Here is a 27,416-nt window from a genome sequence, read left to right as displayed (position 1 = left end):
TCCAGCATTGCTTATTCTTCATGATTCTTGTCATCCATTTAACAGGAAGTCCTCAATCTCTTTTCCTGAGCAGGTGTTCGTTAACCACCCATGCCAACTGAGAGGAGTGAATGAGCTGTGCTCATGCACACCTTCTTTCCTCTGTGCATCAGTGTTTCCTTTTCCTGGGAATGTGTGGTTCTAGTACTCACACTTGCTCAGTAAAAATATGTTCATTCAGGGCTGTCTCTGTGACACAGGAGTGTGGCTGAAGATTGTTGGAGCTTCTGAAGAATAGCAGAAAACTGAGGGACTTTCAGCTGAAGCAATTCAACTGCTCTGCAGTCAAATTAAGGAATCATTAAAAGCGGAGAACCTCCTCAACAGCCCTCACTGAAACTAACTCCTCTAAAACCTTTAGAACATCTATTTCTTTTAGCGGCAAAAAAGTGCATCCTTAAAGCGGAATATAACCCTGCATTTCAACTTTGCTCTAAAACATTATTTACAGTATATTATATGCAACCAGCATTTTTTTTTTTTTACTAGACCAGCATTGGAAGGATTACACAGGGCTTTAAAGTCCCTGGAGATTTTTGCAGACGCATCCGAACTTTAGTTAGATACTTTTTGTTTACAAATATGTATCTTTTAAGTGTTTATTGTGACTCATCCCTCTCACTGAGAAGGAGCTTGGAGGACAGCCAAAGAGTGTGTAACTGTTTATCAATAGATACATCTAACTAAATAGAATGTAACTATCTGAACGTCTGCACGGAACTTAAAACCTCTGTGTTTAACCCTTCCAATGCTGGTCTACTAAAAAAAAAATGCTTTTTGCATATAATATGCTGTAAATAATGTTTTAGAGCAAAGTTGAAATGCAGGGTTATATTCCGCTTTAACTGATGGATACACTCGGAAATTCCCTCTCAGAAACAGGTACTGGAGTTAATGCGTAAGCTGCTATATATAGCTAAATTCAATGCAGAACAAGCCAAAAAGGTTAACACAAAAAAGTTCTTTAGGCTCTGGAGACCATTTATCATACAATTTGCTCCTAAAGCAGAAATAAAGCAAAAAATGAGACCATTTACTTACACCACATGGTACCTGAGGGGGAAGATTGCGAGTTCTCTGGGACCCCTGGAAATCAGTGATGACGACGTATGACTCAGACTTAACCGAGTAGCTTATCAGAAGACATATACAGTGATAGTATCTTTATCAGCTCTCGTCCTATGGATATCCATAATTATCTAGACCTGGAATTACTACATCTACCTTATGCAATGAGAGTGAGATGGCTGCGATGGGCAGTCCTAGACCCTCCTGATTCCGATATGACCGGAATTATTAGGGGGGGTCTGGGGCTGTGTGTTTTTCTTTTTGGGGGGAGGGGTGGGTGGGTAAGGTTGAGGGGGGTTTCTATATCCATATGTAAAGTTTTTCTTTTTTGCTTATACCTGTATATACATTTTTCTCTTGCAATGTAGCATATAGATATATATAAGGGGTAAAACCCATGGAAATGTCAGATTTATCTCTCAAACTGATGCATATCTATGTTTATAGCTGCTTAAAAATATGTTCTAATATGTATATGTTGGAGTATATATATTCTTGGATACTTTTCTATGTAAAAATCTATTTCCTCTGACTTTTCATGGAAATAAAAAAGTTTAAAAAAAAAAAAAACAGAGAACCTGAGCTAAGCCAGTGTAAACTGGTAGCATAAGAAGGTAAGGTGATCTAAAAGGGATGCACCACATGATTAGATTTTAAAGGACATCTATAAATATATTTTTAAACTGGGATGGGAACCATGTTATAAAAGTGTCTTAAACGCTGCCTTTCTGTTTAGACCAGGGCATCCCAACCCTGTCCTCAAATACCACCAGCAGTGCTTGTTTTGCAGAAAACCACAAACATTCACAGGTGAGGTAATTAGTGTATCAGCACAGAGCTGATTAACTCCCTCTAAAGATTTCCACAAAACATTCACTGTTATAATGGCCATACACGGTACAATAAAAACTTTGCATTTTCCCGTTTATTCGATCTAAATGATCGAATTAAATGAAAGTTGAAAAAAAATGTTTTTTCGATCAAGAAATTCGAACGATTATCCCGTTTTTTCGGGAAAAATGATTGGACATGCTGGAAAAATCTTTATATTCGATCTAACGGAATAATCGAACTAAATTATCTAGTTGAAAAATTGTACCATGTATGGCCACCTTTAGTGTTACTTATGCTGGATACACACAGTGCGTTCCTGCACTCAATGCGCCGCTTGATTCCCATCAATTTGCGGCCGCTCGATTATTTCCGACATGTCCGATTCGCGTTTAGATGGATCGTTAGGTCGATTTGGCATACTTTACATGAGAATCGACCTAACAATCATCGAAATGCGCTCAGAAATGCTTGGAAATAATCGATCGGCACATCGAGTGCGGGAACGCACCGTGTGTATCCAGCATTAAGGACAGGGTTGACGAGCCCTGGTTTAGAGGGTCCTAGTGCAGCACAGGAGGGGCATAGGGAGACCAGGGATGCCTCTAAACCATTCAGAGGCTTCCTCCTACTGAAGTAAGTAAGATTACATGTACTCTTTAACATGATTCTAAAAAACATGATTGTAACAAATATGATAATGTTATCAATCTATCTATTACAGAAATTAAGAGATTTATAGCCATACCCATTCTGTATGATGTCATAGAAGACCGGATCATTGGGATTGTCATGTGGAGTGGCCCTGCAGGATTCCACAAACAGCTCAACGTTGGGTATGGATGATGACACCTGGATTCCCAAGTACAGTGGATCCCTCAGAGATACTTCTAAAGGATATTGGCTAAGCTCCTCCACAAACTGGTCATCTGTGTAGAACTGGAATGTGTAGTTGAAATGACCAAATCCCGCCTCTATGAATTCATAATCAGCCCTGTGAGCATGGAAGGAAGTAGAAATACGGCTCTTTTTAGGGAAGGAGCAGTTCATAGGAATGACTATCTGGTTCTTCCGTGTGATGGCAGAATGACCATCGAATGAAGTGATGCGGTTCAAAAATACAATATCTTCATCAGTTTCCTGGGGAAATATGCAAATAAAATAGTGGATTCATTGCATGTATCAATGATCATGTTTCTATCTGAGTGTGACCAATTTCTGAATTGATTAAAGTTGCCACAATATTTCATTGGTCTGCCTGGCAAATACTCAGCTTGTTGCCAATGTTCTTAGTAAAGCAATGTGTTTGAAAAACAGCATGATCAAAGTAACAATATAATTTAATAGAGACTTGTACTGTGAAAAATAGAAGGAAGGGTCTATGGTATCCAGGGCCTTGCCTCTAATTAGGTATGCATCTAACCACCTAAAATGAGTTTCTTCACTTCAGGTTCAATTTAGGGGAACCTGAGGCGAGAGGGATATGGAGGCTGCCATATTTATTTCCTGGTAAATAATGCCAGTTGCCTGGCAGCCCTGTTGATCTTCTGGCATAAGTAGTTTCTGAGTCAAAACCCTGGAACAAGCACATGGCTAATCCAGTAAAACCTGAGTCAGCTTAGTCAGAATACCTGATCTTCTGTGTGCTTGTTCAGATTTCGATGGCTAAAAATATTAGAAACACAAGATAAGGAGGACTACCAGCAACTGGCATTGTTTAAAAGGAAATAAATATGGCAGCCTCCATATCCTTCTCACCTCGGGTTCCCTTTAAGCGATTGGGCCTCAAGAATCAAAGTGATAGGAATTACGAAATGAAACTGAAACTTGTTTTATCAAAAAATAATAGTGGGTTGTAAAAGCCTGAGCCTGAGTGTTGAATATGAGGAAGTAGCCTAAGTTCTTTGTAATCAAACTTGTTAGCACCTATCCACTTTGACCAACTTATCAGGCAGTGTAAAATATCAAATTCACCATTATTGACATTGCAGATGGATTCTGATGGTCTGTCTTCATGGACAGCTGACACATGGGGCCCTAAGCAATTACCAAACTCACCAGCGATAAGTGCTGGTGAGTTCTTAAATTAGGCGTCAGTAAGGTCGCCTAATGCAATTGCATTTAACACCCCCGGGGCAGAAAAGAACTCGTTTGGGCAATATAATCGCCCAGTGAGTTCCTAGCCCCCTATGCAATTGCATTTTTACCTCCCGGGAAGCGATGCTTCCCACCAAACATTGATGTTAACTTTTCACCTGCTCTGAGCAGGCGAAAAGACCTATCGCCGGTGTCGGCAAGCTGTTTTTGGCACCTGGGAGCCTCCTTTACTAAGGATACCCCAGATTCCAGCAATTTACATAGGTAAAGGAGTCAGTTTTGACTCCTTACCTATTTAAAATGTAACAAAAAAGAAGATGAAAATATGAGGACAACAGGTGTTGAGTTCACAGTTCTATACTAATTGCTTTTATTTAAGATGTCAACTCGAGTCTCTAACTGAATAAGAAAGTGGAATATTATGCTACACTGTCAATTTGCATATATTCAGCAGTGATGCACTGGGAGACATCTCAAGCTCACTCCAACCTAAATTATCACAAATTCTTTCTGTTTTAAAAAAGCAAACTTTTGGTACACAGTCATTGAGCCATATGATGCCTTCAGACTTATGTAACCAAATTCAGCCATTCGACAGGCAGCATCCAGAACTAGAACATCTCAACACAAAAACATATTGGCATTCTGCAAACAGGCTGCTGTTTCTTTTTTTTTTTTTTTTCTATGCATTGTCATGCACAATGATGTGAGGTCTGTGCCATTGGATAAACTACTTCTACTGAGAACTCATCAACTGATATGGGACAAACCTCTGTGTAAATAGTAATAGTTAGAAGTCTCTAGAAGAATTAGGTCATAAAACATTAAAATGTCCATCAAAATTAAAGTTGGCAAAAGCCAGCAAAAAATTCTACATAAGAAGTGTTTCATATGGTTGGTTGTGCTTTAACATTACCTCAATCTCAGTACCACAAGAGCTGTATTCAACACTTGCAATTAAATGGGTATCATTGGAAGAGATAAGACAGTCAGGGTCAATCAGGTGCATGTGTCCTTCATACAGTTCAGTGTTCCGAGTCTTCTCTATTATCAAAGTCATGGTGTTTTCATTACACATTAACGTGGTGTTTCCTTGAAGAATGGAAAATGCAGAAATTATTTATAAGAGAGGATGCAATGTTTGAGTAGACATGTCAGGTGACCCAGGGAGGAAATCTAGTAAATCAAAGCTTCTAGCTGCCAGCTAAAATAACTGTTTTAGTGCCAAACAACGAAGCAGGTGGTTTAACCAGGTGCCCCCTAGCAGCGGTTGCCGGACCCCGAATTACATCTCCCTCTGAGTTGTCGCAACTCAGGGGAAGAAATAGTATTTTACGCTGCCGGGGGGGGGGGGGTTTGTGGCAGCAGGGAAAGCCATCATTTAGCTTACCCTGCGCTTAACTCACCAGCAACACATACATACGTACGCCCAAACAAGACATATAATATTTATTTTCCATAAGTAATGCAAGCTCCATGTGGCTTTGAAAAGATTAAAACAGCTGTGAAGCTTTTGCCAGATGAGAAGAACTGAGTATTCATCCCACACCCTCACACTGGGAAGGGTGCCTTCCCCAGCGTGTGCAGAGTGGCAGGGGGCTTTCATACTTACCTACTTCTTTTGTTAAACCTAATAGCCACTTTGCACGCATTACCTTGAAACAGATGATGGGGGCCAGAGAATCTTCAAACTGCATATGTCATTCAGCTGCCTAATGCAGCTGTACATAGTGGCGCAGTGAGCTTCTTTATATTTACTTGCTCTGGGTGGCTGGATTGGCTCCTCCTCTTCATCCACCGGTGGTGCTGCAATGCCGACATCTTCTTCAGAGTTCTTATCACCTTATATGACGTGATTGTAACCTTATTCACCAGATCAAACCGGTTTCATACCCGGTCAATCTACGGCCACAAATATTCGTAGTCTCTATGCCAACCTTTACAATGCCCATTAAAATTCCAGTTCGATTTTTTTTGCTAGATGCATTTGACACCTTCAAATGTGATTTTATTCTGGCAGTATTGAAAAAATCTGATTTGTGTAACGGTTGGTGTCAGCCCGCAGAGAGAATCTGATTATTGGTGATCTGCAGTATCACCAAGAATGCAGATATATACCTGATTATTGATGATCTGCAGAATCACCGATAATACAGATATATTGCTAACCTCTGGACACCTATAGGTATGTGAGTGTTTGGTGTAACAGTAATACTTTGAGTAACGCACCTGCTGAGCAGGTGATAATTGACAGTAAAGAGACACTGCTCTGAAAACACAGGAACCTTCCAGCAGCCTGAGGCTCCTCAAGGGGAGGAGTCAGGCTGAGGATAGGGAAGGCCAGAGAGTGAGTGACACCTGACGGTGGATGTCACTGTCTGGTCTGGAGACTATCTCTTAAGGTGGCCACTAATGATCCAATCTTTTTCATCCAATCTTACCATTTCTATGTAATATAAGGTAACTGCCTGAAGTATCCATTCAGTATATTCACTCAATTTACCCTTATACTACATAGATTTGGTAAGATTGGATGAAAAATATTGGATCATTAGTGGCCACCATTAACAGGAGAGATGGCTCTCAAGGTCAGCCTCGCCTGGTCGGCAACACACTGACAGGTAAAGTACAAAGACAGAAGGCTGATTCGGTATCCAAGGCAAGCAGGGTCTGGCAACGGAATATCAGATATGCGAGGTACCGAATCAGAAGACAGAGGAGTAGTCGGAGGCTATAAGTCATAACGTGTAACAAACAATGCCTATTATGGGTGCGAGGTCCTTAGTCTCAGCACCCCGGAACTAGTCTGGAGTATACACAGATGATAATACAGTTCCCTAGACTGGGTGCGAGGTCCGTGGTCTCAGCACACTGGAACTAGTCTGAATTATAACACAGATGGTAACACAGTTCCCTAAGCTGAGTGTCAGGTCCTTGGTCTCTACACCTTGGAACTAGCTTAAAGCGGTTTAACACCCAGCATTACAACTTTGCTTTAAAAGATTGCTTACAGCTTACAAACTATTATGCCAGATTTTTTTTTAAGCAGAAATTCACTGAATGGGTTTAACATGACATTTTAGTGTTGGATTTAACTAGGAATCCGCATCCGTTCTTATCTGTAGTTACAAAATGTATCTTTATTTGATATACAAATAGACCTTTGAAAAGCCTGCCGGGGAAGCCCTCTTTGTTCTCTCAGAGCAGTGTTTGTTTGTTACATTGTAGATAGATACATTTGTAACTAAACAAGCAAGCACGAGAAGCATTTCTAGCTAAATGCAGCACTAAAATGTCATGTTTAATCTATTCAGTGAATTTCTGCTAAAAAAAAAATCTGACATAAGTTTATAAGCTGTAAGCAATCTTTTAAAGCAAAGTTGAAATGCTGGGTGTTAGACCACTTTAAAGAGACTCTGTAACCTCAAAAACATCCCCTGGGGGGTACTCACCTCGGGTGGGGGAAGCCTCCGGATCCTAATGAGGCTTCCCACGCCGTCCTCTGTCCCACGGGGGTCTCGCTGCAGCCCTCCGAACAGCCGGCGACAGACCCGACTGTAAAATCAATATTTACCTTTGCTGGCTCCAGCGGGGGCGCTGTGGCTGCTTTCCGCTCCGAACTACACGGAAATACCCGATCCCAGTCGGGTCCGCTCTACTGCGTAGGCGCCGGAAACTTGCGCCTGCTCAGTAGAGCAGACCCGACGGCGATCGGGTATTTCCGTGTAGTTCGGAGCCGACAGCCGTCAGAGCGCCTGCGCAAGAGCCGGGAAGGTAAATAATGATGTCATCTTGTACGGAGGGCTGCAGCGAGGTCCCCGTGGGTCGTGGGACAGAGGACGGCGTGGGAAGCCTCATTAGGATCCGGAGGCTTCCCCCACCCGAGGTGAGTACCTGCAGCGCGATCATTGTGAAAAAAAAATAGCCTCATAGCACTTCCTGCAAGCGTCCTTCCGATGCTTGCAGGTCGCATAAACAAAAAGTTACTGTGGCCATCTTGTGGCCAAATAGTAAAACTACACCCTAAAGCATTTTTCATATTAAAATACATGAGTTTTACACAAAAAATTAATTCATTACCACCCACACTCCCCAATTTTTTTTTATTTTTTTTTGTAATAAAAAAAAAATTCAATTAAAAAGATACATAAATAGTTACCTTAGGGACTGAACGTTTTAAATATTTATGTCAAGAGGTTATAACACTGTTACTTTATAAACTATGGGCTTGTAATTAGGGATAGACGCAAAACTGAAACAAAATGCACCTTTATTTCCAAATAAAATAATGGCGCCAAACATTGTGATAGGGACATAATTTAAACGGTTTTATAACCGGGACAAATGGGCAAATTAATTTCATGGGTTTTAATTACAGTAGCATGTATTATTTAAAAACTATAATGCCCGAAAACTGAAAAATGATTTTTTCCCACATTTTTTCCTATTTTCCCATTAAAACATATTTAGAATAAAATAATTCTTGGCATAATGTCCCACCTAAAGAAAGTCTAATTGGTGGCGAAAAAAAACAAGCTATAGTTCTTTTCATTGTGATAAATAATGATAAAGTTATAGACGAATGAATGGAAGGAGCGCTGAAAGGTGAAAATTGCTCTGGTGCTCAAGGGGTAAAACCCCTCAGTGGTGAAGTGGTTAAACCATGCTTGTTGGGTATGCTTGATGATAGCTCTTACTCGTCCTCTCAAAAACTGCTTACCAAGATACTATTTCATTATGCTAGGAAATGCATTGTTATGGGACAGAAATCCTCTGGAGCTCCTTCCATGCAAGACTGGGTTAAGCTAGTCAATTTGGCCCTGCCTTTTTATAAGCTACCCTATCCGATATGTTGTAGTCTCACTAAATTTGATAAATTCAGGTGTAGATGAGTGAACTCTTTTGAAACAATGATTCCTAATTTAGATATAAATATTACAGTCAGTGATACCCAAATATGCTCTAGCTAATAGGATTTTTTGGAATCACCTAATGCTGACTAGTGACTATGGCCATGATTCACAAAGCTTTTTCACCTGTTTTCCTCTGTTTTCATCTTATCTATGTTACATTCTTAAGCTCCCAAAGAGCAAAAATATAATAAAGGTAAGAAAAGTAATACTGAAATGAAGTTAATCAGGAACAACTTACTTTGAGTGATTATTACTGTGACTGTATTTCCTTTGAAAATCCTTAATAAAAAAACTATTGAAACAGTAAATGTGCTGAAAGGTTATTTTTTATTATTTAGGTGATTAAGTCATTTATGAGAAATTTTGTGAATAGAGCCCTATGTCTTGCTGATATAGTACTAATTGCCTACATGAACTGTATATACATTTAAGATACTATCACTATTATCTTTTACCTCCAACTATGTAACTGTATTAGCATTGGTTCAATCAATGTGTGCATGATTGTTCTTTTTTTGTTTTTATACTATGGTTGTTTTTTCCGGCCATGTAAAATAAATAAAATTTCTCAATAAAAAATTAAAATGTCATGAGTTAATGGTCTTACCTAAAGCTGTGGGGACAACCAGTACAATAACACATTGCATTTCTGACTGGTACCTAATGAAAAATAATATGGACAATTACACTATCAATAAACAAAAAATTGAGTACACAAAATTGTCTCTTTACAGTACAGAATTATTATTTCAGTAATTGCTCAACCTACCCCGGTCATATGGTTCCAAGGGCAGGACAGCTTGGACTGAGTAATTTGGCCTTTTATACTCACCTGATCACCTAGTTCAGGAAAAACACTAAGGCCCAATGTGGATTTGCTAACATGGCAGTACATAGCAGAGGAATGTGGAACATATGGATACACCACCATGTTTTACTTCCCCGTATATTCTCTCCCTGCAACTGCCACACTATCAAAAAAGGATTCGTGTTTCTTAAAGGTGCCCATCAATGATACAATCTTTATTGTACAATTTTACAAAAACTATTTAGTAAAAGAGTAAACTGAGTATACTTTAAATGCATACGTTTGGTAGTTCCTCATATTACATAGAAGTGGCATTCATAGAAGACACAGACCGGTACGGTACCATTACTGGTTTATTTCACAAAAGTCCAATTCATGTGGATATATACATAGCCAAGGGTGAGGCAAGAAAGGAGAGGTGGGTTTAGGGAGAAGCAGGATGTAAGAACAGCCATTTCATGTTACTACAATTCTTGGTCACATGCTTGTCCGGGCCAAACACATGACCAAACTTTGTAGTAACATAAAATGGCTGTTGTTCCATCCTGCTTCTCCCTGTAACCCACCTCGCCTCTCTTGCCTCACCCTTGGCTATGTATATCCATGTGAAGAGGTCTTTTATGCAACAAACCAGTTATGGGACAGTGCCTGGTCTGTGTTTTCTATGGATGGTACTAAAGCATCGCTTCGCTCCCCTACACTGTGAGCACATCTTGCTGGAGCTGCTGAACACCAGAGGGACAGGTGAGACCACATTTGTATTGCCTTGGTAATGCTGACTATCTATTAAAGTCCCTGGTCGGGTGCTGAGCTTTCTGCTATCCCAATACACTTTTTACATAAAAGTGGTAAGATTGTACAATAAAAATTGTATCGAAATAGACACCTTTACATGCATGTACTGTATAAACATGTATTCAGCTTGAATCACTTGATACTAGATGGCTTTGGAGAGACTTACATATATACTTGAAAATAAGTTGACCTTGTATATAAGTTGACTCCAATATTTGACCCTTTTAAAGTGCAACTGCCAGGCATAAAATAAAAAAATCAATTCTTTATTTTTATCTGGGTAGAAAAAAAAAAAAACGTTTTTAGCCAAACAAATTATATAGGTAGAAAAAAAAAAAAAAAACGTTTTTTATTTTTATCTGGTAAACGAGTAATAAGGATGCTAACCAGGCAAAATCAAAAGGTTTAATTATTATTTTCTTGTCCATAAAATATCACTGTCCCTTAAGTGCAACCAATATCTCTTTAAGACACCCAAGTGCAGCAAATATTCACTCCCCTTCCTGCAGCCTAGTATCTTCCCCCTGCCCCTTTCCTTTTTAATAGTTGTGGCCAGGATTTCAGACCTGTGTTTTTTTGGTTTTTCCTTTATTAAGTGTCACTTCCCACTGGGTAAATTGCTGCAAATAGGAATGTCACTTATAGTACACACATTACTCAGTGTTGCCAGTGACTCGTGTATAAGTCGACCCCTATACTTTTATTTAGTGAGTCAGACATACATTTCTAGACTTATACTTGAGTATATATGGTATATTGAAAGGAGTTGATTATATCAATAAAAAACATATGGAGCATGAATGAATGGAGCATATATGGATAAGTGATATTTGCTTCAACAAAAGAAAAAACGGGGCGTGGCTTGGATCCCGAGTAAGATGGCCGCTTAAGCTCTGAGCTCCCGTCTTACGTCTGCACGAAGCATTCTAAACGAGCCTTTCCACGGCTTCTGCCGAGCAATGAGGAGCACCCGTAAACAACTAGCTGCCAGGGAAGAACAGACACCGTCCCAAACTCCACAAGGACACACCATTCCTGAGATATTCCGCACAAAACGCAGCACTAACGCGGACTCCCTGACTCCCAAGATGGCGCCCGTCAAAGACGCTATTGCCGCCTCACCACCGAACACAGGTCTTAACCTACCTAAAGACAAAGCAAAGAAAATCGCTCCTACCCTCGCAGACCTCCAGGCGATGGCGGCGGATATTAAATCATCTTTCCAGTCAGCGATAGCAGAGGTACGTCAAGACGTGGCGGCTCTCGGCGGGAGGCTGCAGGCCCTAGAAGCCTCGGACTCTACCCAGGGGGCCCAAATCACCATGCTACACAGACTAGCGGTGGGACAAAACGCCCGAATCGCAGCCCACTCCCGCCAACTGGAAGACCTAGACAACCGAGGCAGGAGGTGTAATATCCGCATAAAAGGCCTCCCGGAATCAGTAACCTCTGATGAGATAGACCCGGCCCTACAATCTATCTTTGCTAACCTACTGGACTTACCCGCGGAGTCACAATTTCCACTGGTCAGGGCCCACCGAGCTTTAAGACCACGAGGTTTGGAAAGCGATAAACCGAGAGATATAATCTGCTGCCTTGAATCATTCAAACAGAAAGAAGATATCATGAAAGCGGCTAGAAATAATGAAGAGATACGCTTTAACGATCACATCATTACATTATACCAGGATTTATCTGCGATCACCCTTGCTAAAAGACGCGCCCTTAAACCTCTTCTGCAAATACTACGAGATAAGGGTTTTGCTTATCGATGGAGATTCCCTTTTGCCCTCTCTGTATTGCACGGTGATCGCTTAGTGGTGCTTAGATCAGCCGCTGGCCTGAATGACTTCTGCAACGATCTCGGTATATCATCGGTGGACATTCCTAACTGGGATGGAGAAATGTCAATTCCAGACTTAACCTCTGCGGGAGAATATGGAGCCCATGCTAAAGACGCCATCTCGGCAGGCCCATCTCAAGGCCTCCTCACGGCTACGGAGCTGACTCAACGGAGATCTTCAGTTTCCTCCCACACCTCGGATACCTCTAACAGAGACTAGAATGGTGACCCTTCACTGGTGTCTATGATCCTGACTCCCTCGCAGATCCAGATTCTTACTACACACGCTGAATCCCAGGCCAGACACAAGAGAACGTAACTATTTGGCCCTGACCCTAGCTAATATGGCACTCTCCTCGGCTATGTCAAGCGGGTTTGTTCGGAGTTAGAATTACCCTTTTGGAGCTATGTTGCTGCATATACTTATGCAATTGTTAGTTAAGATTATCTCCAACTACTTTAAGATAGTACCCCTTTAAAAGCAACAGAACATGTTTTCTTTAATTTGGGGATGTTATGCAAGAATAGAACTGGGGGCAGTGAAATGTAGAATTATAAGACAATGCAAGACCCTACGACGTAAGCCTGTGCCCTGGACATAATATCCTATACTCCCGACATAAGTCGCTGGACAGTAGCTGGTGCTATGCTCTGCCTCTTTGTTGTTTAAACCTGAGGCCGACCACCCTCTGGGAGGCGGAGGGAGGGATTATTCCGATGCTGTTCATTACCCCTGGAAGTTTTATATATATGCTTATATTTGATCGTTATGTTGTTATTCGCATGTTTATAATTGTTATTCATAGCATGTCACTAAGTTAGCTTTAAATTGCTCGACAAACAGCCTGGAAACAGGTTCTACTCCTTGCAGACATGACACACACGGGCATAGCTCCTATAACCTCGGAACCCTTTCACAACCCATAACAGTGTGTCTATTTGTCGCACTGACACGGTTACCCACACATTAGGTGAGTGCAGCACTCCATGCTGCACTCACGTGGGACGCCTAGATTCATAATCTCCTCTACAAATAGGTTACTGTATACATACCTTTCATCTCTTATGTTCTGCCTCTTCCTTTGCCTGTTTCCTCCTCTTCTACCCCCTTTGAATCCCCTTGGTAGGTCGTTCTACCAAACGCACTTCCCGGCCTCACTGAACTGGGGCAAGGGACACCTGGGGAGGGACAAGGGAAATCCCACTTCCAGCTTACCCATTGCTCTAACCCTTCCCGCAACATTTTACCCACCAGCACTGATCTTTGGGAATATTAACAAACATATACCTGATATGGAGGTCACGAGATCAAACTCCCTCACATGGAAAATGGTGTCCTTAAATGTTAATGGAATGAACACACCGGAGAAAAGGGCCATGATTTTTGATTTCTTGAGAAGAGAGAAAGCAAATTTCGCCTTTCTCCAAGAAACACACCTACGTACAAATCACATTACACATAACCCTGAGTTCACAATAGCTAATGAGATTCCTTTTCTTATGCATCACTCTAAACTTCAAACTCATAGAGTCCGAGACTTTATTGGTAATGGGAAAATCAAACCATTAGCAGAACTCAACACAACACCCGACTCTCCCCCACTCACCTGGTGGCAATACTTACAAATCTCCCATTACCTTAAAACGGCTAAGATTAAAAGCCTCTGGTCCAAACCACTTACACTGTTTGAAAGCCTGGTCTCCAGTGAGGGTCCACATAGACATCTCGTTTCCTCCATATACCAAATCCTTGTTGGGGCTGGTTGGGAAGGAAATACCACATTCCAAAGTAAATGGGAAAGAGACCTGAACTGTACTTTTGATAATGAAAGGTGGCAACAAATCATTCTTTTTAATCAGAAAGGCTCCCTGAACGTTAATGTCCAGGAACTGGGCTACAAAATCCTTACAAGGTGGTACAAAACGCCACATGTATTACATAAAATATTCCCTTCAATCCCAGATCAGTGCTGGAGGTGCGATGCACCTGGAGGTTCCCTTATCCACATCTTCTGGGAGTGCCCACGCATCTCAAACTTCTGGAAAAAGATCCATGCTCTCCTGGAACATATTACAACAGATAAGCTTCCATTTACCCCTGCTTGCCTTCTGCTTCACGATACCAACACCTCTGTAAGAGTCTATAAGAAATCAATCCTACTACATCTAATCAATGCAGCCCGTGCACTAATACCTCTACACTGGAAGTCCCCCACACCCCCCACGCTCTCTGAGTGGGTCTGTAGGGTTGACGCAATTGCTGATATGGAAGAGTTGGTTTCCGCTGCTGCCGATAAGCTTGAGAAATATAATATTACCTGGGCAGTGTGGCAACACTTCAAACTCTCAGAAGATTTCAAACAAAGGGTAGAACTATGATCATACCCATCACACAACTCCCAAAGGTGTCCCTAAGCCTAGTGCAACATCACACAATCCCGTCCATTTATAAAACTAAGGCCCTACCTTCCTATTTCCCATATACACCCGCTTATTTACCCTTCCATTCTATAAGCAACCACATATAATATACTCACCATATCACCGAGGGTAATATATGATGCCCTTAGATACTCCTGCTATTTCATTTCTGTTATGTGGTTATCATATAAACAATGTCAACTGATCTTATGCTACAGTAACCTACTTTTTATCTTCTTCCTATGTATGTACTGGATTGATTCATGCACCTATTCAGATTTGATGATGTTATGTTGTAACCTTTCCTTAAACTGTTTAATAAAACCTTTTTTTTGAATAGTGAAAAATAAACAAAAGAAAAAACAAAACCTACTAGATGAGATCATAAATTTTAAAGTAAAAGTAAAAACATTTTTTGTAAAATTAAATTTTGTTACATTGATTTTTTTAAAGTATTATAAACTATATATTTTTATATAATGCTAACAATGTTTTGCAATTAAACATATTGGGCTTTCTAATAAGTGGGTCAAACAGGATCTGCATGCCTAAAAGCCTCCCATGTACAGTATAGCAGAGAGATCCCAAAAATTCCATCTGGTTCCATCGGGTATGTGCTGCACTAGCGCCGCATCACTCACCCGCTTTCAGCAGATTACCTATGAGATCACCAGCCACATGTGAAGTACTGTTTCCTCTCTGACTACAGTGGCGCCTCATGTGACCCATCAGCATGTAACAGGTCACGTAAGGCACAGCTGTAGCCACGGATACAGGATGCTGGAATGCTTTGAGCAGGTGAGCGAAGCGCATCTACGCATCTACAAAGGGGGAAACAGGAAGTGCAAGGTGTGGGACATTTGGGGAGGGGAGCTGCCTCTTGTTACCCTCTAATTGTTGCCTCCCTGAAGCATGTGATTCCAGTTGCTTCATGGAAGAACAGTCTCTGCCCCCTCCTCCATCGAGCAATACACACACTATTCAGCTATAGCTGAGCCACATAGTGCACACTCCCCACAGTGTCGCCCTAATGATCGAGCCATGATTGTTGGGTGACACTGATTTTAGGTGTGTACATACCTAGTCTATAGTGTATGTAATCTGATCTTTACTGCTCTTAACGATTAGATTTTTGAACTAAAGCTGCTGATGTGAGCCTGCCAAATGTTTTGGTTTTGGTTCACCATCCACTACCACAGAGTGGTGAATATGAAAGAAATCATATTTTATGTGTACCATTTAAGAAACGTTAAAATATATTTCAGGTATTCATAATGTTGAATATAATCACTATGTAGAGAAAATGCATATATACATACACACGTATCCATGCATACACACAAAATAAATCTATACATGTTTCCTAATAAAATACTGACCAGCTTTGTGTTTCTGCAGTAAAACAAATAGGAAAGGATTCCCCAGCATCCTTCTCTTCAGGGGTCCATTCCAGCATCATGCTTGCTATGTTGGAACGCAGTGTCTGGAGATTTCCTTTTGATATTCCTGAGGGGCCACTAATCTTAAAGTCATGTATACTAGAAGTAAAATGTATATTGTAAGACAATGTATCATTCAGCTTAGACAATTAAAGCATTAGCCCTATTTTTTTTAGCTTTAAAACAAAAAATAAAAATGTGTAATTCTGAAAAAAATAAATATTAAGGAGTAGGAGGACAAACCCATTGTTTAATTCATTAGTTTATGTTCAGTTCATGTTTGCTTTAAAGAGGAACTCCAGTGAAAATCATGTATTAAAAAGTGCTTCATTTTTACAATAATTATGTATAATTGATTTAGTCAGTGTTTTCCCATTGTAAAATCTTTCCTCTTGCTGATTTACATTTTGACATTTATCACATGGTGACATTTTTACTGCTGGCAGGTGATGTCAGTGGAAGGAGATGCTGCTTGCTTTTTTGGCAGTTGGACCCAGCTGTAAACAACTGTTATTTCCCTCAATGCAATGAGGTTCCCAGACAGGAAACTGTCAGGACCATGGTCCTGACATCCCACTGTGGGAGGGGTTTCACCACAATATCAGCCATACAGAGCCCCCTGATGATCCGCTTGTGAAAAGGAAAAGATTTCTCATGGGAAAGGGGGTATCAGCTACTGATTAGGATGAAGTTCAATTCTTGGTCACGGTTTCTCTTTAAGTCCTGCAAGTTGCAAGATGGAGAGCCTTTGTGCATTGCTGATGACTGCCAATTAATTTATCTCTCTAAAACTCCCTTTAACCATTTCTGCCACCCGGATGTGATCCTTACATCCAGGCGGCTGCTCTGCTGCGGTGCCGCATTTCGGCATGCTCCCGTGCCCCCGTGCTGGCCCCGGTAGCCCTGGGATCAATGAACGGGAACATGGTTCCCGATCACCGATCCATGTCCCCAGCTGAAAAACCAAAGCACTCTTACTAGAGGCTTCAGTCTTCCTGCAAATAACATTTTCTGCGTTCTCCTTGTGCTTCTGGTGTTCGAGAAGCACAAGGAGAAAAAAATAAACTCAAGGTTGCCATCTCGTGGCCAAATAGCAAAACTACATCTACATATTTTTTACACTACAATTTACACATATAATAACATTATAAATTAACTTAATTTCCCACACCAAAATATTATCCAAATAAAATGTTTAATGAAAAAAAGAAAAATTACAATAAAAATAAACATAAATAGTTACCTAAGGGTCTAAACTTTTTAAATATGCATATGAAGGGGGTATACTACGAACATTTTTTAAAATTATAAGCTTGTAAATAGTGAGTGATGGACGCAAAAAGTTAAAAATGCACCTTTATTTCCAAATAAAATATTGGTGCCATACATTGCGATAGGGGCAAAATTTAAATGGTGTCATAACCGAGACAAACGGGCAAATAAAATACATAGGTTTAATTATGGTAGCGTGGATTATTTTATATAATGGATAAAAACTGAGAAATAATGAAGTTTTTCAATTTTTTTCTTAATAATCCTGTCAAAATGCATTTATAAAAAAATAATTCTTAGCAAAATGTACCACCCAAAGAAAGCCTAATTAGTGGTGGAAAGAACAAGATATAGATCAATAAATTGTGTTAAGAAGTGATAAAGTTATTAGCGAATGAATGGGAGGTGAAAATTGCTCTGATGCATAAGGTGAAAAATCCCCGCGGGCTGAAATGGTTAAAGGAACACTATCAAACCAAGGGTTCTAACATGACAATGTACAAATAATGTCTAAGTAGCTGTGTAAACATTTTCCTACTTTTCATGTTAAATATCAGAGGAAGAAGCTTTAATTCATTGTGTAGATTTGGAATGTTTCATTTGCAGCGAATCTCTGTTTCAATCTTACACTGTTTTTGCATGTGAGACTGCAGAATTACTTTATATGAAAAGCCTCTGGTGTCAGGTTTCACACACAATTACAAATGTTTATGTTGCACAAAAGATACATTTCCTCTGCTCTCTGCAGACAGCTCATTCAGAGACAGACAGCTACCAGTAAGATCTTTCTCACACACAGGTTTAACAGATAGTGTGAGGGATTCCCCCTCGCCTCATGGTTCATAGGTCTGTCAGATTTGGCCAGACTTGCCATCAGTGAAGTGTGAAAGGACTTTGATACCAGTAAACGAACAGATAAGCATTGAAATGTATACACCAGTACTTAGCAGCACTTCCCAAACAATACCTATCTCAATTGAAAAAAACATGTTAATTGATAAGGCTCCTTTAAGGTCTGATATGATATGTGACAACATTCTGTCACCTACTGACAACTCTTAAAATCTGGGCAATAGATTTACAGACTTTACAGACTAAAAGAAACAGAAATACACATGCCCATCAAATTTAATTTCACAAACATCCCAATTGTATTGAATTGATCCAGAGGAAAGCCCTGCAGTAAGTAGAAATACACTTATGGAAACTAAGATGGTGCAAGATGAGTTTCAGTCTAGTTTAGGCACTGTTTGCGGAAGCTTAGGATGCATCATTTAGGGTTTAGAATTTAGAGTTTGTCATAAGGAAGGACATTAGATATGAAATAACGTGTGTGTATGGGGGGGGGGGTAGTTTTAAGCATCAGGAATGATTTTATGTTATGGGAGCAGCATTCACTGACAAATTTGGATGCCAGCAATCCCTGGAGACCAAATTACGTAGGAGATACATATTTAGGTAGTCAATACGGGAATATATTATTGCAAGGGCAGAAGTATAGTTGGAACAGGGAACAGGATGGGCCGTCTTTTGGCTTAACCCGGTGCCCACATTTATCCATGCCATTATTAAATGTACTCAAGTGTTAGGAAAGAGAAAGGCAACATTTAGGGACAGCAAATACACCCCAATAAACACAAGTATAATAGTACAGTATCAGTAACATCACTGTATTGATATTCTATTGGCCTCAGCGTACAAATTTATCCTGATCACCCATGTGAAGAATGCTGTAAAAATTAGAAACACTAGATAATTAAATATAGTTGACAACACACATAAAGATGATTAAAAAAATACTTTGTACTTTATGGTCTCATACCTGTCATATTGTGCATATGCTTTGAGACTGATCTGAAATTTAGTTCCAGCTTTAGCCTGCAGCGTCTCCCCTTGGCGAGGGGTTGGTGGCAGAAACGCTGGTATGTAGTCTCCAGGATGACATGATGGCACTGCCTCAGCAACTGTAAAAACAGAGTCATAATTATCAAGATCAGGGCAACAGAAACAGGAAAAAATGGAGAGGTGGTCCAGAACTAATAAGAATTCTTAGGCCATGTTCACACTATGGGGTATACACAAAATGGCGGAAAAATCCCTATGGGTAAGGCAACTTTACCATTATCTATTAAACTGACGTAATCTGTATTAGCCTAGCAACATGCACGTAGACAATGCAAGTTGCGCTATTTGTAATATATGTCCATTGCGTAAATACCATTAAAATGCCAATGTACTGCCTGTAAAACCCAAGCCACAAGCCCCATTCCCATGCTTGAGTCCAGGGGCGTGACTACAAATCATGCTTGAAATAAGGTAGGTCCTATCCTTTGGGAGGTGGGTGCGGGCGGCCCTCCCTGGCTGTGGCAGCGCTTGGGGGGGCCGCCCCGCACTTCTTAACCTCCCCCCCAGGAGGGCACGTGCAGAGTCTCTAAACAGTGAGTGTGCTTGGAGTGCCCTGTTGGCCCCCCTTTTCCTGGGTCCTGGGAGGGCCTCCACGTGGCAATCCTGGATAAGTGCTAATTGCTGCGTGAACTAATCCCCCGCAGGGCAAACATTTTGCGGTGAGTTCGTAGGCAAAACCCTGCATATCCTGGCATGCAAAAGCGAATGCAGATTTGCTTGAACAGTGTCTCATGAATAAGCTAATTAGGCCTTATCGGCAAAGCCAGGTATATAAGGGTTCACTTGGTGTTTGATGCACACACCGTTTTCGTTTTGCAATATAATTGATATTAGCCCACCCAAACAACCACCCTCCAGGTAATTGATATTAGCCCACCCAAACACCCACCCTCCAGGTAATTAATATTAGCCCGAGCACCCACCCTTCAGGAAATTGATATTAGCCCACCCTTCAGGTAATTGATATTAGCCCACCCTCCCTCCCTCCAGGTAATTGATATTAGCCCACCCTCCCTCCCTCCAGGTAATTGATATTAGCCCTCCCACCCTCCAGGTAATTGATATTATACCACCCACCCTCCAGGCAATTGATATTAGCCCACCCACCCTCCAAGTAATTAATATTATACCACCCACCCTCCAGGTAATTGATATTAACCCTCCAGGTAATTGATATTATACCACCCACCCTCCAGGTAATTTATATTAGCCCTCCCACCCTCCAGGTAATTGATATTATACCACCCACCCTCCAGGTAATTGATATTAGCCCACCCACCCTCCAAGTAATTGATATTATACCACACACCCTCCAGGTAATTGATATTAGCCCACCCACCCTCCAGGTAATTGATATTAGCCCTCCCACCCTCCAAGTAATTGATATTATACCACCCATCCTCCAGGTAATTGATATTTGCCCTCCCACCCTCCAGGTAATTAATATTATACCACCCACCATCCAGGTAATTGATATTAGCCCACCCACCCTCCATGTAATTGATATTAGCCCTCCCACCCTCCAAGTAATTGATATTATACCACCCACCCTCCAGGTAATTGATATTAGCCCTACCACCCTCCAGGTAATTAATATTATACCACCCACCCTCCAGGTAATTGATATTAGCCCACCCACCCTCCAAGTAATTGATATTATACCACCCACCCTCCAGGTAATTGATATTAGCCCACCCACCCTCCAGGTAATTGATATTAGCCCTCCCACCCTCCAAGTAATTGATATTATACCACCCACCCTCCAGGTAATTGATATTAGCCCACCCACCCTCCAGGTAATTGATATTAGCCCTCCCACCCTCCAAGTAATTGATATTATACCACCCACCCTCCAGGTAATTGATATTAGCCCTCCCACCCTCCAGGTAATTAATATTATACCACCCACCATCCAGGTAATTGATATTAGCCCACCCACCCTCCAAGTAATTGATATTAGCCCATACACCCTCCAGGTAATTGATATTAGCCCTCCCTCCCTCCAGGTAATTGATATTAGTCCACCCACCAGGTAATTGATATTAGCCCACCCACCGGGTAGTTGATTTTAGATTGACATCTTCTGAGATTCTTAGATTTATTGACTTAGATTAATTGACATAGTCCTGTCACTGACTGTCCTCAGGAGCTCACAATCGAATCCTACCATAATCATAGTCTAATATCCTACCATATTATTATGTATTTATATATAACTGACATCTTCTGCAGCACATTACAGAGTACATAGTCATGTCACTGACTGTCCTCAGAGGAGCTCACACTCTAATCCATGTCATATGTATGGTAACTAGGACATTACTTTATATTAAAGGAGGACTCTATGCAAAGTTTTACTGGGTAGCAATGTTTCTTAATTACAATGCTGCTAAGTTCATTGGGTCCCAGTCCGACCCTGTCCCCCGGAACGCACACAGATCCTTTTGAAACTGAGTGAAGACTGCTGCTATTTTTAACCTTGGTATCCGTGGCTCCGGTTTTGGTACGGGCCCAAAAACGGAGCCACAGATACATTTTAACTACAAGTGTGACCCTACTCTAACTGGCCTATCCAGATAAGTGATACTTGCAGAAGCAGGAGTCTCTTTCTCAATAAACCCAATCCAACTGAAACAGCAAATGAAATTACTGTAAGAAAATGTTGCGGAACAGTTGCATGTAACCAAAAAAAAAAGAAAAATCTTACCTTGTATCATGAATTGAAGAGGTATTTTACTAAGTGCTTCAAGTTCTGTTGAAGGTGGTAGTATAGAGGCTGTCATATCTGTGGTTCCTGTAATGTCTGTATATGATGTGGTTTGTGTTAAAATGGTAGCTGAACTATCAGTATCTGCTGTGAATTCCTGGGATGTGCTGTAGTCCGGAGTTGAACTCTTGGGAATTGTTGCAGAAGATGCAGAATCTAAAGTAATGTCTTCAGAAGTATATAATTCTGTTACACCGGTTATTGTATAGTCCAAAGTACCAGAAACGTCAGCTGTAGTTGCCATGTAGTCAGAACTTGAAGCATAAAACACACTGGTTTCTGGGAGGTCAGAGGTACTAGAAACAGCAGTTGCCATGTAGGTAACAGTATATGTTTCAGTTGATCCATCCCAGTAATATCTGTCAGATTTCTTTGGTGCTTCTCTATTTCTGTGGTAATAAGGGCTGTATTTGGAACGGACTGTCCCATCGCTGTATGTAAGGTAAATGTCTTCTTTTGGGAAATCTTCTATAATGACTTCAAAATAATATGTTCCATAAGATGACCATTCTGCGAATGAGACAGTACACCTTTCCTAGGATGAGAAAATACATGATTTTCCATTGAAAATTCACACATATAATGTTGATATATTCAAGGACATAACTACAAACCATGGCACGTCCCAGCAAGCCCACTTCACCTATCTCCTCTCCCTCAGTGCTGCATCTCTCCCCTGTTTTTTTTTCTGAGGTAATTGGTGAATCTTTTAACATTTAAAGGACAACTGAGAGCGATATGGAGACTGCCATACTGACCGCCTTTTAAACAATACCAGTTGCCTGGCATCCTATTGATCTTTCATGGATCAGTAGTGTCTGAAGCACGTGCCTGGAGCAGGTGAGTAAACTCCACCAGGCACCTATACCTGGCTACCTATATTGGGGGAACTTATACCTGGCTACCTATATTGGGGTGCCTATACCAGGCTACCTATACTGGGGGGCACCTATACCAGGCTACCTATACTGGGGGCACCTATACCAGGCTTCCTATACTGGGGCACCTCTACCAGACTACCTATAGTGGGGGCCCCTATGCCAGGCTACCTATACTGGGAGCACCTATACCTAGCTACCTGTACTGGAGGAACCTAGGAACTGGCGTCCTGGCGCCAGGGCTTTTCGGTGCAGGGTGAGCCAAATGACGACTCACTCTGCTGCTGCACAAATTCGGGGGTGGGGGAGGGGGAACGTGTTAAATACTATTTCCCCTCCGAGTTGTTGCGACTCGAAGGGAGATGTAATTACCCTGTGCACAGGATGCGGACTATGGCATTACTTCTATAGCTGCGCCAAAAAGCCCTGCTTTGCAATACTGGAACCACCTATACTAGGCTACCTTTACTGGAGGCACCTATACCTGGCTATCTACATTATGTCATGGCCATGCCCATTTTTTGGCACTGTGCGCTTTGCGTGCTGCTTCATTTGGTGGCGGGGGCCCACAAATTATGGGTGGCTTGGGGCCACAAAGACCTTAGCTGTGCCCTTGTTCAAGGTCTATAAATCACATCAGAGGATCAGCAGGACAGCCAGTTAATTTGCATGGTTTAACCACTCTGCAACTGCCTAACGCCATATGGCAGCGGCAGAGTGGCTCTGTTGTTCCTCCACGCTTCCATATGGTGTCATCTCGCAAGGAGCGAGATTTGACAGGAGCTCGCTGAAGTGCGAGCTCCCATCACTGTAAACAGTGGGGCTGATCAGCAATGACAGGCTGTTTTTTCTACATATACAGTGGGATGCGAAAGTTTGGGCAACCTTGTTAATCCTCATGATTTTCCTGTATAAATCATTGGTTGTTACGAAAAAAAATGTCAGTTAAATATATCATTTAACTGACAGACACAGTGATATTTGAGAAGTAAAATGAAGTTTATTGGATTTACAGAAAGTGTGCAATAATTGTTTAAATAATATTAGGCAGGTGCATAAATTTGTCATTTTATTGATGCCAAAACCTTTAAAACTAATTATTGGAACTTAAATTGGCTTGGTAAATTCAGTGAACCCTGACCTACATACACAGGTTAATCCAGTTATGTGAAAGAGTATTTAAGGGGATCAATTGTAAGTTTCCCTCCTCTTTAAAATGTATCTGAAGAGTAGCAACATGGGAGTCTCAAAACAACTCTCAAATGACCTTAAGACAAAGAGTATTCACCATCGTGGTTTAGGGGAAGGATACAGAAAGCTGTCTCAGAGATTTCAGCTGTCTGTTTCCACAGTTAGGAACATATTGAGGAAATGGAAGACCACAGACTCAGTTCAAGTTAAAGCTCGAAGTGACAGACCAAGAAAAATCTCGGATAGACAGAAGCGACGAATGGTGAGTACAGTCAGAGTCAACCCACAGACCAGCACCAAAGACCTACAACATCACCTTGCTGCAGATGGAGTCACTGTGCACAGGGTCGGACTGGGACACCAAGGGCCCACCTAGAAAGTTTCAGCCTGGAGCCCACCCCCCTCTCCTCCTCCTCCCTCCCCCCCCCCCCCCCCACCATTTTGGGCTCACATACACATGTACTCTAGAAATTTTGCATGACTTTATGGTAGGGAATAGATTGTGAGCAATTCTGAGGACAGTCTCCAGTAGGGATATGTCTAAATGCGGCGCGCGCAGCGAATCTAAATGGGTGTCACCACGCACTGGAACATCGGCGTGGTCATGATGAGTCATGGGCAGACTTAAAAAAAAAATACAAAACACAAAATAAGTAGCGGTGTTATTCACAGAGATTAGGTCTGCCCAGATACATTTTAGATAAAATATTCAAGTAGTTACATGCCTCATGATAATTCATCAAGTAGTCAAATGGCAGCAGATACCCCCACAAAATGCAATCAGGTTGGCTGCAGATACCCCCACACAATGCAATCAGGTTGGTGGCAGATACCCCCACAAAATGCAATCAGGTTGGCTGCAGATACCCCCGCACAATGCAATCAGGTTGGTGGCAGATACCCCTACAAAATGCAATCAGGTTGGCTGCAGATACCCCCACACAATGCAATCAGGTTGGTGGCAGATACCCCCACAAAATGCAATCAGGTTGGCTGCAGATACCCCCACAAAATGCAAACAGATTGGCTGCAGATACCCCCACAAAATGCAAATAGGTTGGCTGCAGATACCCCCACACAATGCAATCAGGTTGGTGGCAGATACCCCCACACAATGCAAGTCCCCCCCCCCCCCCAGTTTGGAAGGGGGGCAGCGGGCACAGATCAGCGGGGAAGCCTCCCCCCCTCCCTCACCTAGGGCCCCCCCTTCCGCGCACCCCCCTCCTCCAGAAGTGCAGCCAGCAGCGAGCGGAGAATAGTTTACCGAGCTTCAGATGATGCTAGCTCCGCTCCGCATGCCGCTGCTGCTGCCCTGCTGGTCTCTGTCTCCTGTAGTGACGCTGTCCAATCACGCTCTCGCAGGAAGTACTGCGAGAGCGTGATTGGACAGCGTCACTACAGCAGACAGTGACCAGCAGGGCAGCAGCAGTGGCATGCGGAGCGGAGCTAGCATCATCTGAAGCTCTGTAGCTATTCTCCGCTCGCTGCTGGCTGCACTTCTAGAGGAGGGGGGTGTGCGGAAGGGGGGGCCCCTAGGTGAGGGAGGGGGGGACGCTTCCCCCCTCCCCGCCGCTCTGTGCCCAATTCCCCCCCTTCCAAGCTGTGCCCCCCTCCCTCTTAGCTCTGGGGCCCCCAGGAGGCGGGGCAGTCAGGGCCCACCGATGGGACCATCGGTGGTTCGGTGGCTCAGTCCGAGCCTGACTGTGCATCGGTCAGCCATTCGGTTGATGCACAGGGAGCCTTTTCTCCAACCACAGCACAAGCAGAGCCGCTTGAGATATGCTAAAGCACATTTGGAGAAGCCAGCTTAATTTTGGAATAAGGCGCTGTGGACTGATGAAACTAAAATTCAGTTATTTGGGCATAACAAGGGGCGTTATGCATGGAGGAAAAAGAACACAGCATTCCAAGAAAAACACCTGCGACCTACAGTAAAATATGGTGGTGGTTCCATCATGCTGCGGGACTGTGTGGCCAGGGCAGGGACTGGGAATATTGTCAAAGTTGAAGGACGCATGGATTACACTCAGTATCAGCAGATTCTGGGGACCAATGTCCAGGAATCAGTGACAAAGCTGAAGCTGCGCCGGGGCTGGATGTTTCAACAAGACAGCGACCCTAAGCACTGCTCAAAATCCACTAAGGCATTAATGCAGAGGAACAAGTACAACATTCTGGAATTGCCATCTTAGACCCCAGACCTGAATATAATTGAAAAAAACCACAGCAGCAATCAAATAACACCTAAAGAAAGCTCTATTTGTGAGAAGAGAAGGGGGTAAAATTAATTTGAGTGCTACGTTGTATGACCGAGAGATAAACGGTTAAAGTTGTGAAGTGCTGAATTGTAAAAAAAAATGGCCTGGTCACTAGGGAGGTATAAACCTCTGGTCCTCAAGTGGTTACAATGAAATAAATATGGTAGTATCCCTTTCAGGTCGTTTGTCATTTTAAGTGACCATACACTTTTTCTTAAACAATTACTTTTAAGGGAAAGCCCCATGCTGTCCAATTTTTCAATTGTTAATCTGGTAGGCTGGGCACTTGGGTACTTTTTTTTTTTTTTATCTCAGTGTGATAGCATTTTTGTATGTGTTTTCCACAATTTAATTTTGGAAATGGGTTGAAGCAAGAACAATTGTGGAGAGCTGTGCAGCTCATAGAAAAACATTACAAGTGATGCTCAGCCTTAACCACTTTGGACTTTAGGACATGAGACTCACATCCTAATTTCTCACCTTCTGAGCCACAAAGATGTGAATCTCACGCCCCTGCAATCTTCTGTCACATGGGAACATTTGTGCATGTGTTCTTGTGCCTGCACACTGGTGGCTTAAGGGTAGCACTAATTGGTGCAAGAGAACATTTGTTCCGTGAGCCAACCTGTGCCTCTTTTCCTTTTTTTGGACGATCACTGTTACAGGCAGTGACTAGGGGAAAAAGCGTGGGTTTTATGTACAGTAGCACTGTTTATTTTAAAGCTACAATGAACAAATATTGAGAAATAGTGTGGTTTGTTTTTTTTATTTCCCCTTATTTTTCCCTTCAAAATGCATAGAAAATAAAGTAATTACAAAAAAGAAATAATAATATTACCCACAAAAAGTCTAATTTGTCCTAGGAAAAAAAACACAATATAGGGATAATAA

At 41.9% G+C, this 27,416-nt stretch overlaps 1 protein-coding gene across 1 annotated transcript in view; it reads right to left on the bottom strand.

The window, feature by feature from the left end:
* LOC137539076 (ZP domain-containing protein-like) overlaps positions 1 to 27,416 on the bottom strand; it is a 50,435-nt gene that overhangs the window by 6,919 nt on the left and 16,100 nt on the right. The window contains exons 4-9 of the mRNA XM_068261549.1: positions 22,139 to 22,733; positions 19,349 to 19,490; positions 16,195 to 16,353; positions 9,556 to 9,608; positions 4,952 to 5,127; positions 2,687 to 3,078 (exon numbers count right to left, since the gene is read on the bottom strand). Coding sequence (XP_068117650.1) covers positions 2,687 to 3,078; positions 4,952 to 5,127; positions 9,556 to 9,608; positions 16,195 to 16,353; positions 19,349 to 19,490; positions 22,139 to 22,514 — 1,298 coding nt within the window. The 5' untranslated portion in view covers positions 22,515 to 22,733. The remainder of the gene's footprint in view (positions 1 to 2,686; positions 3,079 to 4,951; positions 5,128 to 9,555; positions 9,609 to 16,194; positions 16,354 to 19,348; positions 19,491 to 22,138; positions 22,734 to 27,416) is intronic.

This window comes from Hyperolius riggenbachi, chromosome 11 (assembly GCF_040937935.1).
Source record: "Hyperolius riggenbachi isolate aHypRig1 chromosome 11, aHypRig1.pri, whole genome shotgun sequence".
NCBI classification, from domain to species: Eukaryota; Metazoa; Chordata; class Amphibia; order Anura; family Hyperoliidae; genus Hyperolius; species Hyperolius riggenbachi.
Note: the sequence above shows the minus strand (reverse complement) of the source record. Positions and strands in the feature narration are given on the sequence as shown.